The sequence below is a fragment of the Podarcis pityusensis genome (genome assembly GCF_964106645.2).
Source record: "Podarcis pityusensis genome assembly, chromosome: 14".
Classification (NCBI taxonomy): domain Eukaryota; kingdom Metazoa; phylum Chordata; class Lepidosauria; order Squamata; family Lacertidae; genus Podarcis; species Podarcis pityusensis.
The window spans coordinates 53,107,998-53,120,585 of NC_138039.1; the positions used below are offsets into that span (position 1 = coordinate 53,107,998).

Below are 12,588 nucleotides of genomic sequence, written 5' to 3' on the forward strand. Positions count from 1 at the left end.
TGCCCATCCTGGCTAATAAAAGCAAGCCAGGAAGGGCTGGGCGATGGGCTCTGCGGGGTGGTGAATGCCTCTCTCTGTGAGGGAACATTCCCAGATCCGCTGAAAGAGGCGGTCATTAAACCGCTTCTTAAAAAAACATCTTTAGACCCGGCCAGTATGGCTAACTATCGCCCAGTCTCAAATCTTCCATTCTTGGGCAAGGTGATTGAGCGTGTGGTTGCTGAACAACTCCAGGCACGCCTGGAGGATGCGGACCATTTGGATCCCTTCCAATCGGGATTCAGGCCTCATCATGGGACTGAAACTGCCTTGGTCATGCTGGTTGATGATCTCCGGCGAGCTAGGGACAAAGGTGAGAGCTGTTTCCTAGTTCTGCTGGATCTCTCAACGGCCTTTGATACAATCAACCATAACATCCTTCTGGACCGTCTAGAGGGGCTGGGAGCTCTTAAAAAAAAAAATAGAGGGGCTGGGAGCTGGGGGCACTGTTATACAGTGGTTCCGCTCCTTCCTCCTGGGCCGTGTTCAGAAAGTGGGGGGGGGGGGAATGAGTGTTCAGACCCCTGGGCCCTCACTTGTGGGGTGCCTCAGGGTTCCGTCCTCTCCCCCATGCTTTTTAACATCAATATGAAGCCACTGGGAGAGATCATCAGGGGGTTTGGACTGGATGTCCATCAATATGCAGATGATACCCAGCTCTACCTCTCTTTCAAATCAGAACCAGTGAAGGCGGTGAAGGTCCTGTTTGAGTGCCTGGAGGCGATTGGAGGATGGATGGCGGCTAATGGATTGAAGTTGAATCCTGACAAGACAGAAGTACTGTTTTTGGGGGACAGGGGGCGGGCTGGTGTGGAGGACTCCCTGGTCCTGAATAGGGTAACTGTGCCCCTGAAGGACCAGGTGCGCAGCCTGGGAGTCATTTTGGACTCACAGCTGTCCATGGAGGCGCAGGTCACTTCTGTATCCAGGGCAGCTGTCTACCAACTCCACCTGGTACGCAGGCTGAGACCCTACCTGCCCGCGGACTGTCTCGCCAGAGTGGTGCATGCTCTGGTTATCTCCCGCTTGGACTACTGCAATGCACTCTACGTGGGGCTACCTTTGAAGGTGACTCGGAAACTACAACTAATCCAGAATGCGGCAGCTAGACTGGTGACTGGGGGCGGCCTCTGAGACCATATAACACCGGTCTTGAAAGACCTACATTGGCTCCCAGTACGTTTCCGAGCACAATTCAAAGTGCTGGTGTTGACCTTTAAAGCCCTAAACGGCCTCGGCCCAGTATACCTGAAGGAGCGTCTCCACCCCCATCGTTTTACCCGGACGCTGAGGTCCAGCGCCGAGGAGCAAAGCTACAGGGAACCAGGCAGAGGGCCTTCTCGGTAGTGGCGCCCGCCCTGTGGAACGCCCTCCCATCAGATGTCAAAGCGATAAATAACTACCTGACATTCAGAAGACATCTTAAGGCAGCCCTGTTCAGGAAAGTTTTTAATCTGTGATTTTAGTGTATTTTTGGTTTCTATGGAAACCGCCCAGAGTGGCTGGGGAAACCCAGCCAGATGGGTGGGGTACAAATAATAAATTATTATTATTATTATATTATTATGGGTGTGCAGTAAAAATATCCTTGGCTAGTCCTCCACAGGGGTTCCCTATCCTTGCTCTTGCCTCAACACAAACAATGCAATCCTACATGTTGATTTGGAAATAAGTCCTTTTAAGGAACATAAGGAATATGTTTTGTGTTGTCATGTTCTTTACTACTACAATGAATCAGCATAAATTCAAGAGGTGTTTTTAACCTTTGCATTCAGAAGGTGCTTGGTTCATATCTTCAGCTAAGAGAGACCTGGATTTGCCAGTGCCAGAAAAAGCCTTAACTTGTAAGATTGGGTTAAAAGACCATTGATTTAACTCATAGTTACATCTTGTGCCAATGCCTGTTTTTCATTTGTTGCAAAACTTGAATTCTGTAGTCTGATCTACATAATTTTATTTTAATTTGTTATTCAGCTGACAAAAATACAACCTGCACCCATTCAATGAAAGCAGTCCTGTGGCATTTAGTACAAATTAGTATGTTTAACTTCATTTGCTAGAAAACATAACTTTAAAAAATATGGTTATGTTTTCAACAGAAATAGTGTTTGAATCTGAATTGTTTCCAGAAGCTATAAATAAAGATGGAAAAATTTAGCTTAGTTCACATTTTAATGTGACCAGACCAAATTAGCGTGTCTCAAAACAATGCAGGAAACAAAAACGCAGCTAACTTTCGAAATTATACTTCTCTGAATTTTGCAGTGCAGTTCTCCAACCAAAGGTATATATCTTATAGGAAAGTGTGCATAAAACTACATATATTGGTCAAAATTAATGTCAAAATGTATTATACTTAGGAAAACTGCATACAAAGTATGTATATTAGGAGAATCCTACTCAGTGATTGTGACAGTAAAGAATCAAAATTGTAGGATTGGAAGGGAAGCTGAGGTCTGTCTAGTCCAACCCCCTGCAATGCAGGAATCTAAACTAAAGCATCCCTGACAGATGGCCATCCAACCTCTGCTTGAAAACCTCCAAGGAAGGAGAGGCCACCACCTCCCAAGGGAGTCTGTTCCACTGTCAGCTCTCATCAGAAAGTTCTTCCTGATGTTCAGTCAGAATCTCCTTTTTTGTAACTTGAAGCCACTGGTTTGGGTTCTACCCTCTGGAGCAGGAATAAACAAGCTTGTTCCATCTTCCATGTGACAGCCCTTGAGATATTTTTAAATGGCTATCATTTCTTCTCTTTGTCTCCTCTTTTCCAAGATAAACATACCCAGCTCCCTCAACCATTTCTCATAAGGCTTGGTTTCCAGACCCTTGATCATCTTGGTTGCCCTCCTCTGCACATGTTCCAGCTTGTCAGTATTCTTAAATTGTGGTGCCCAGAATTGGAAACAGTATTCCAGGTGTGGTCTGACCAAGGCAGAATTTGTGTATTTGGAGAAATGCACACTAAAATGATGGTGAATTTTAGTGAATGCTTTCTTTAAAGAAACAAACTGATGTTGAAAAGTTGCAAATCCTATTTAAGATTGGACTGAAAATGAGAAATCACAACTGACAGATTGGTCCATCCCTATCAATAACTGAATGAAAATCTATATTCACTGGAATGAATATTGGATTGATCGGCTGGCCATCTGTCATGGATGCTTTAGTTGAGATTGCTGCATTGCAGGGGCTCAACTAGACGACCCTCTGGACCCCTTCCAACACTGATTCTGGGGTGCGTGCTTCTCTCTGGCTTCTGTAGCCTAATTAGCATTTAGAAGTGGAACCCAAAACGTGCACTTGTTAGTATCTGGTGCTCCTCTTCAAAATGGTGGTGGTCTTCAAACAGCTTCCTTGGAAAGATGGTCTTACATATTCTACAGAATGTGCGTTTCTGTTCTATTGGAGCTTGAAGAGCAATACTGGACGGCTAACTTTATTTTTTGTAAAAGGAATCAATTTCATCTTTGTACTTCTCAACAACAGTTTGCCGCTTTAATTTCATGGTTGGACCTAAAATGGAAATGAATTGATATTAGCAGTTTGTCATGAGGAAAGTGTGTGTGGAAAAGGTAGATTCTAATCCAGAGGCTTAATGATCCCAGCTGAAGAACTGCATATGACACCAGAGATCCTGCAGTTCTACTTTACTGGATACATTTACCAAAGTCAAACCCCAAATTTAGCAGTCTTACTATCCCTCCAAAGAGATATATCTGGAATTTTTAATATAACTGAATTCCAGATTGTAACCCAGCCCTTGGAAAACTTACCAAATTCCCCACCAGAAATGGAAAAATCCTTTTGTAGAACTGCCCACTTCTGAATGCGCTGAACATTGGCCGCTGCCCGTCCGTTGACTCTGTCTATGCCATCTTGGATGGCTCGATAAACAGCCGGATCTCTTGTCCGCACAACCTCAGACACTTGAGTGGCTTTGCTGCCAACTTTCTGACAAAACTCCCTGGCTTCTTGGGTCAGGCTGTCCGTAGGCTCAGAAGTCTCAGGATCCACTGCACACTGGAAATGGGGAAGGAGAGTGTGGTGAAATAAACAGCTTTTTATTATTTGTTAAATTTATATACTACCCTTCATCTGAAGATCACAGGGTGGTTTACAGCATAAAGTGTTCACACAGGTACTTATGTGGCAGTGATCCTGGTGTGGAAAGGGGCCCTGCTAGTACCAAGGAGGCTACCCAGCCTGAACTTCCCTACTGCCGGATCTGGCCAAAGCTCCATCTAGTCCAGAGGGAGGAACCTTTTCCAGCCAGGCACATGCCCTTTCGGGCAGCCTTTGCAGGGGAGAGGACACCTGCCAGTGGCAAAAAGGGAGCAGAACAGCAAATGTGGATTTGTTTCATTTTTGCTACACACAGAGAGTCTTACATCCAGACAAGCCAGAGGATTTGCATTCAAGGAGACATTTCAATCAGGCCAAAATACTGGGGGGGGGGGGGGGAGCAGAGTCACTGAGAGTTGTGGCTTGGGAAGAGCTGAGGGTTCAATAGTGGAGTCAGGGGGGCACCTCTGTCTTGAGGCTTCTCATCTCAGACCCAGAGCTTCCAGGTCCTGGGACAGTATTGGATTCTCTCTTTGTCAACTCCCAATTAAGGGCCAAGGTAAGCTGGCAGCTCTCAGCTCTTTGGGGCAGCAATTTCCATTGACTCCTAGGAAGAAGCCTCTTCTGAACTTAGCAGTTTTGTTGGATGAGTCAAGTTCTGCTAACAGGAGAAAGGTAGAGAAGCGTCTCTCTGTTCCATTTTCTTTTCCACACTATGCAGTCATCCACAGTATTTAAAATGCAACAATATAAAAGCAGCAAGTAAATGTAAAAGAGAACTAAAAACTGCAGCAAGCCCCAGAAAGCATCTTGGAATTTAAAGGAATAAAAGCACATGCTTTAAAAAAATGCAGAAACAGAATTTTCAAAGCAGCACAATGAGAGTTAAAAATTTAGAGAACAGAAAGTTCTGGAAAAGATGATGCTGCATGTACCAGCTGAACCATTTTGGGGGCGGCATTTCATAGACCAGGGAGAGCGACACCCTGCCATCGCTGATAGTAGGCAGTCCTGGCTGAGAGGCTGATGGGAGCTGCAATCTGACAACATTGGGGCGGCATCTGGCCAGAGGCGTAGGAAGGTCAGGTGGTAACCAGTGCGGAAAATTTCTTGTCACCCCCCACATTGAATTTTTTGCCTGCAAAAATGGGTTTACATTATTTCATATTTTCTTATTCTGGGCCTCTAATAACAAGTAGATGACTGTGGACAGATACTTAAATCTACAGGATGGATTGTGTTTAGGCTTGTGTTATTTTATTTATATTTATTGTTTATTTATTTAATAAAATTTATTTTAAAAAACCTGCAAAGTGGTTTACCAAAACAAAAAACACCACAGCAGTAAAATCAAGAAAAAATAACAATCCTACTTTAGAACATATAAAAGCTAAAATATAAAGATTAAAATTACTTCTACTTCCTAAGCATCTAGGTATGCTTGCCTAAAGAAGAATGCTTTTAGCAGGTGCCTGAAAAGAGTCTAGCAAAGGCACGGGCTTTGTTGCAGTAGGTGGGGAGTTCCAAAGTGCAGGTGCTGTCACAGTAAACAATGCAGTACAGATATTATGTGGAACCTGTAGTAGTGCTTGAAACTACTGAAGGGGAGGTTTTATTTATTGTGATTTCACCATGCTCTATCATCTGAAAAGGAAAACATTGATTTAAAAAACAGGACCACAGCAGCAATCTAGTCGCATCCTGATCAGTGGGACTTATTCCTGAGCTGACGGTGCGTAAGATGGGCTGCAATCCTATGCACCCCTTGCATCCAACTTGTACCTAAAACTCTGCACAAGCCTGCGCCAGAGAATTGTAGAGTTGGAAGGGACCCCGAGGGTCATCTAGCCAAACCCCTGGGGATCTCAACTAGACCATGCCTGAGCGATGGCCACCCATCTTCTGTTTTTCCCCTCAGCCATTTTCCCAAAAAAAGTTTTTAATGAACCGCCCTAGTAGGGCAGTAATTGTTCCTTGATAATTTGTCACCCCCCTCCATGATGGCACCCAGGGCGCACCGCCCCCCTTCCTACGCCCCTGCCTCTGGCCTCCCACCCTCCCTTCAGGAGACACCACTGCCATAAGCAGTTTTCAGTGGAGAAGGTGTCCCCCTCCTGCTCAACACCAAGTGAGTGAGCCGCTGAATTCTATGCCTCATTTGTACATCTGCCAGAAATGTTTAACTGTGCTGGACCTGTACCTTTAAAGTCAGTAACATGGACAAGAATTTCTTCTGATCTCCAATCAGCATGGCGTTGCTCACAAGAGGCAGCTCCCTCTTGACAGCATCTTCGAGGGGGACTGGAGGGATGTTTTCACCCCCAGCTGTAATCAGGATCTCTGAGAACAGGAAACACTGGTTTGCACTCAGAGAGAAACAGACAGACAGACAAGGCATTCCTCATTGTGGAGTTTAGATCTCACTCTTTTACTTATGGATGGCTTAGCTTGCTTTCTGATGAGTCACACCAAAGGAGACATTAGGAAGCCCAAAGAAAGGACATGCATGAGGAGAAATTTGCAAAATATACGCCCCGTCAGGCATCCTTCAAAATCCACACTTCTACAGGTTTTGGAGGACAGTTCTTCAGTCAAGCAATGCATACAAAAAGTGTGCCAAAAATAGTTGCCTAGAATAGTGAAAATAGCAGGTTATACTGCCTTGTATTTGGGAAATTACTTTGCAAAAAATGTTTATAGTTGCCAAAATTGCATTTTTAAAAGGTGGATGTCAGGAGAAATTTGTACTAGATACAACTGGATGTAGTTGGGGTTGCTGTTGCAAGGGGGGGGGGCGAACTGTAACAGGTTGCATGTCTGGCAATTTAATTCTTTTTTAAAAAAGTAATTTTGAACAATCAATGTAGAACTGAACTGAAGATTGGGAAGATGAGAAACTGAAATCGTTTTATTTGCCCATCTGTAGTGCTAACCCAATTTTCCATGGAAGAAGAAAAAAGAAAGTGGGGAAAATGTAAAGCCCTTGCTATGGGACTATGGGGATGGTGGGGGAAGAGAGAGAATTTTGTTTCTGTCTGTAGTTTAATGAGAAACTACTTAATTCACACTTCAACATGTGAACTGAAACACAACTATCCTTTGAAATATAGAGGATTTTTTAAAAAAGCAAAGTGATGTGGAAATGTGAGAAGCCAAGTTTATGGTCAGAATAATGAGAAACCAAGAGAAACTGGACAAATTTGTCCATACCAGGATTGCATCCACTACACTGGTGTGCTGAGGGGGACTATGTGGCTTGGAGAACCGCAACTCAATGTACATTGGGAGCAGACAAACCCAGGTGTAAGGGCTTCCTGAGCTGACCTCACTCCCACAAGGACCGGAGGAGAAAACCTCCAGCAGAGAAAGATTTTCCCCATCACCTTTAAACTGGAAATGCCTGGTGTTGAACCCAGAAACTTCTATGTACAAAGCAGGTGTTCTCCCTCTGAAACACAGCTCTTTCTAAGGTGAGCAGCTGAGCCTCTGTGTCACCCTGTGGAAATGCTAGACTGAAGTGCCAGCTGCAAAACCACCAGAAGGGGGCAGGACAGGACAATTCACTGCAGATTTGGAATAGCAAAAGAGCAGGAGAGGAGAGAGCGAGATTGCCAGGGCCAGACCCAAAAATGGAGCCCCCTCCCCACCAAGGAAGAAGGGGTGAGGGAAGATCTACATCTCAGGCAGCCTGAGGTGGTTGCCTCCCCTTGCCTCAGGGGTGGGCTGGCCCTGTAGATGCTAACAAGGGGAGAAGGCACAGGATGCTTGGTTGATGAGGGTCCCCCTAAAAACACACCAAGAAGGTGTGACCCTCTCCACTGAGCAACCCTGGTGCTAAGCATGCTGGCCTGCTGAGAATGACTAGGTCCCAGGAAGTGTTGCCCAAGGGCATCTCACCTTTAATTCTTCCTGTGACGTAGAGGAACCCATCGCTGTCCATCTTCCCCAGATCTCCAGAATGCAGCCAGCCATCCTCATCAATCGCTTCCCTGGTCTTGTCCTCCATGTTCAAATAGCCCATGAAAACAGTTCGCCCCCAGAAGCAAATCTCCCCATTGCCATCGTCGTCCTTGTTCATTAACTTCACTTTGCAACCTGGGACAGCTTTGCCGCAGCTGCAAGGGAAAGAGAACATGAGGAGCAGCAGCAACAGCACCAACAGCCCAAAGAGTGGACAGTCGCATCATCGTGGTCCTCCCCCAGCAGGCCTGACCCCCCCCCCAAGCCCTGCCTGGGCAGATGACAGGGCCCAAACATCCTCCAAAGTCCTGCCTGGGTCCCTTTTCTGAGCTCCCATGTGGAAAAATAAATAATTGTGTATGTTTGTTGGGGGGAAAACATGTGAGTGTTCTGACACACAGATGCTGTAAAACTCAGAGCCCCAGAACTGGAGTTATTCTGTAGTCTTGGAGGAGTTGGGGAAGATGGCTCCAGCTTAAAATAAAAATAAAAATAGATGGCGGGCATCTGTTTTAATGCCCAAGGCTTCGGAATTATTCAACTTCAGTGGCACTGGGGGACAAAGGCAAGATGGCAGCTGGAAGCTTTAAAAACTTTTTTTAAAAAAAGTTAAATGTGCAAACATCAGCAGTGGGAAGGAATACAGCTAACACCGTCTGGTTCCCCTAAGCCCTTCTTGTCCCAGAAGCAGCATTACTCAATACCAGCATTTCTGTACTTTATTTTCACTGATACATGGATTCAAATATATACTTTACCTCAATATATGTTTTTTTGAACCACATTACTTGGGCTAGAGAATTGCATTGCAAAATTCAGAGAAATGCAAGATTCAAAGATTCAAAGATTCCTGTATTGTGGTTTGTGAACAGTTTCAGAAAGCACAAATTAGGTTGGTTCGCGTTTCAATGTGAACAGAATCAAATTTCTTACCAATCCCTAACTGAGGGCCATTGTCCTGACTGCAAGATTGTTTCCGATCAGGTTGCAAGAACAAAGATGGCACAGCTTTACCTGTAACGCCGGTAAACATATGGGCTGGACATGCAGTGTGGGCCAGTGGTCTCGCTCATCCCGTAAGCTTCATACAAGGGGATGTTCAGGCCCAGGAAGAAGTGCAGCGCTTCTGTTGAGAGAGGAGCGGCTCCACAGAAGTGCTTCTCACACCGAGAAAAGCCCAGATCCTGGCGGATTCTAGCAAGTACCAAAGAGTCTGCTAACCTCATTCGAAAGGGCTTTAAATCACTATGGAAAATAAAAGAGGAGGGAGGGAGACCCCCCCCCCACAAGAGAAATGGCAATAGCTTTGAGATACAGAAAAAGAGGCCAAATGGAATTTTTTTCTAACTGACATCAAGAATGGAACAATATGCAAAGCAGCCACAGGGAAAAGGCTCCCCCCACCCCCAGGAAGCTGCCTAGAATAATATCTCTTCCAGTCTACTCTACTGTGCATCTGCATCAGCACAACCAGACACCTTCCTCTGCCCCAGCTTCAACCAAACCTGTCTCTCCTGAATTGGTCTCTACAGCCACAGCAGGGGCTGCTACCTTCCAGCAGTTTGACTTCATTCCCAAAAACACACTCTTCCATTGTCTCCCGAGACAGACAGAGGCCAAAAATGCTCTGCTCCAGGGATGGGCCACCTGTGGTTTTCCAGGTGTTGTTGGACTACACCAGGGGTGGGGAACCTCAAACTGGAGAGAGGAATGTGGCCCTCCAGTTTTCAGCTTCTGGCCCTCAGGGTTCTCCCTCCTGTAGGGTGTAATCCACTGGTGCAGTCAAATGCAACATTCCTTATTTCCCTAGAGTGGTCACAGGGAGGGGGACATCCAGTCAGGGTAACTTCCTGTTCCTCTGGTCTGGAGCATCCTCCCCCTGCATGTGACCTGGGAGATGGGCATGGCTCTGGCTGACTCCACAGAAGAGCTGAGTCTCGCAGCAATTTTCTCAGTCTGGTTTTGTCTTTCTGTTGTCTTGCTTCTCTCTTTTGCTGTCATGATGGTCTCCTGCAGCCATTTTGTTCTCTTAACGTAATTTTGCTGTCTGCTGGCTCTCAGCCGGCAGCACATGAGTTCAGTCTACATATGAGATGAACTCACACTTTCTTTGTGTAACTATTAAGAAAAGTCTGCCTTTCAGGGATCAAATCGTGAACTGAAATGTGAGTAAACTTTTTGTTACTTTACTCAGAAAGACTCCTGTGTCTTTATTCTTTTAGGAGGGATTAAAGGGGACACCAGGAAATAATAATAATTTGTTTTTCATACCCCACACATCTGACTGGGCTGCCACAGCCACATTGGACAGCGCCCAACAGAATATAAAAGAGCACAACGATACTTCAAAAATTAAGAACTTCACGTTATAGGACTGCCTTCAGACGTCTATGGAAAATCAGATCTTTGTTTGTTTCCTTGACATCTAATGGGAGGGCGTTCCATGGAGAGGGCACCACTACCGAGAAGGCCCTCTGCCTGGTTCCATGCAACTTGTAAAGGGTCACTTGCACTCTAACTTTGATGAACTTGGCTAGTTTTTAGCTTGTTCTAAAATGACATGAAAGCTGAAAGTTTCAGCTGAGTCTTTTGTCACCTACAAAAACCACCTGACCTTTTTAACCTGGAAAAATGGAAGTCTACCCTGAGCTTGTTTTTAAGGACTAGGAGTCCCTGGTGCTAATCTCTGCTGAATCTCCTGCTGGCCAGATCTGAATGACATACCTATAAGAGGCACTCAGGTTTTGTTCCAAGCTGACCGACATGGCCCAAGAGAGGATTTTCTTCTTCACAAATCCAGATTGAGAAGAGGCATCTTTGATCTTTTCCATGATCTTCTCCCACACCCGGGGAACTCCCATATGTGCGGTGGGCAGCGCCTCTTTCAGGGTACCCACCAAGCCCCCCTAAGAAGACCAAGAATGGATGGCAAAATTGGAAAGCAGAGACCACAGACAACCAGAAATTGCATAGACAACACAATATAGCCTGACACTAGCTAGCTACTCCTATTTGGCTACATATTGTTGATATTTCTGAGGTCAAACAAAGCCACTTGAGAGTGAAGGCAATCATTCCTAGACAGGAATTGCCCTCACTTGGAATGGGTGAAGCTTCATTTCGGAGAAGACCCCATTGTTGAAAAGAGGGGAAGGCCTTTTGTGGCTACCAAAGACATTCTCAAAAAGTGCTCCCTTTCGGCTCAGCCTGAGTTCTGTAGTTCTTTCAAAATCTACAGACTCTTTGTCCAGGAAGGGACAGTTAGAATAAATACATATATCTGCAGTCAATGATACTTTAACCATCCTGATCACTAGTCTGACTTTACACTTAAAGGGTGTTGAAGGGTTTAATCACCCCCGAAGGCAGTAAATTAACTGTTTGTTTCCCATATAGTCTGCTTCTTATTGTTTCCCAGAGGGGTTTCCAAAGCTTTAAAGGGTCTTCTGCATCATCTCACTGAAAAACACCAAGTTCAACTTGACAGTTTTGAAGAGTGAAAAATAACTGGGGCATTTTTATTTTTTACATTTTTTTGTACAGAGACCTTTAAGGCATCCGGCTCTGCAAAGTAGACCTGTTCTCCCCACTTGATTCCAGTCCAGAGGTCATAAATCTGGGCTGCAATGTGGCTGAGAGGAAGGTAGCTGACGATGGTCTCCTGCTGGATTTCAGCTGGCTGCATGTCCCCTGCCCGGCTGGCATGGGCTGAAGTCCAGGTTATCTGTGCAGATAAATACAGAGGCGTTAGACAATGGAGCAGATGTCCTTTGACAACGAGGAGCCCTCCATCAGCAAAGACCAAGGTCACATTCACACCATGCATGGAAAACACTGAGTCCACTTGAAGCAGTTCATGGCTTGCCCCAAATAATTCTGGGAGTGGGAGTTGGCCCAGGAGGCTACAGTTTTCAGAGTGGTTTAGCAATCAATCCCTTTCCCCAGAGAACTCTGGGAATTGTCGCTCCATGATCAGAGGGGACGGGAGGGGGGATTTTGGCCCACTTCAAATTTGTGTTCACCAATTAGCACTTCTTGAAATGCTACATGGTCCTTTAGTCCATTTAGCCTAGTAATGTTGACTCTGAAGAGCAGCAGCTCTCCAAGGATTTGGGAGAATCCCAGGTTGGGATTCAAGGTGGCTTACAACATTTTAAAACATCATTATAAAATACAAAGTAAACCCTAGTTTAAAACAATGGTTAAAATACATAAAAGCACATTTAAAATCAGCATTAAAGTTCAGTTTGCAGTGGCAGCTGCCCAGTGCTCAGCATCATCTGCCTGAACAGGAAGCTCCTAACCTCCCAGCAGAAGTATAGACAGAGGGAGCCTGTCTGACCTCTCTTGGGAGGGAATTCCACAACCTGGGGGCCACCACAGAAAAGGCTTTCTCTTGTCTCACCACCAGCTGAGCTTCTGATGTTGTCAGGACCCAGAGAAGGTGCTCCCCGAGGAGCTTAGCACCCGGGCAGATGTGTATAGAGAGATGAAGAAGATTAGACAAATTCATGGAGGAAAGGGCTC

The 12,588-nt window shown here is 45.4% G+C and overlaps 1 protein-coding gene across 5 annotated transcripts in view; it reads right to left on the reverse strand.

Annotated features, from left to right (window-relative positions):
• Positions 1–1,734: 1,734 nt before the first annotated feature.
• ACSBG1 (acyl-CoA synthetase bubblegum family member 1) overlaps positions 1,735–12,588 on the reverse strand; it is a 39,783-nt gene continuing 28,929 nt past the window's right edge. For all 5 annotated transcript variants that reach the window (XM_080980758.1, XM_080980759.1, XM_080980756.1 and 2 more), the window contains 7 exons: positions 11,609–11,785; positions 10,786–10,967; positions 9,076–9,306; positions 7,999–8,216; positions 6,302–6,441; positions 3,813–4,059; positions 1,735–3,552 (listed from right to left, as the gene is read on the reverse strand). In XM_080980758.1, the coding sequence (XP_080836884.1) occupies positions 3,476–3,552; positions 3,813–4,059; positions 6,302–6,441; positions 7,999–8,216; positions 9,076–9,306; positions 10,786–10,967; positions 11,609–11,785 (1,272 nt within the window). In that variant the 3' untranslated portion in view covers positions 1,735–3,475. The remainder of the gene's footprint in view (positions 3,553–3,812; positions 4,060–6,301; positions 6,442–7,998; positions 8,217–9,075; positions 9,307–10,785; positions 10,968–11,608; positions 11,786–12,588) is intronic.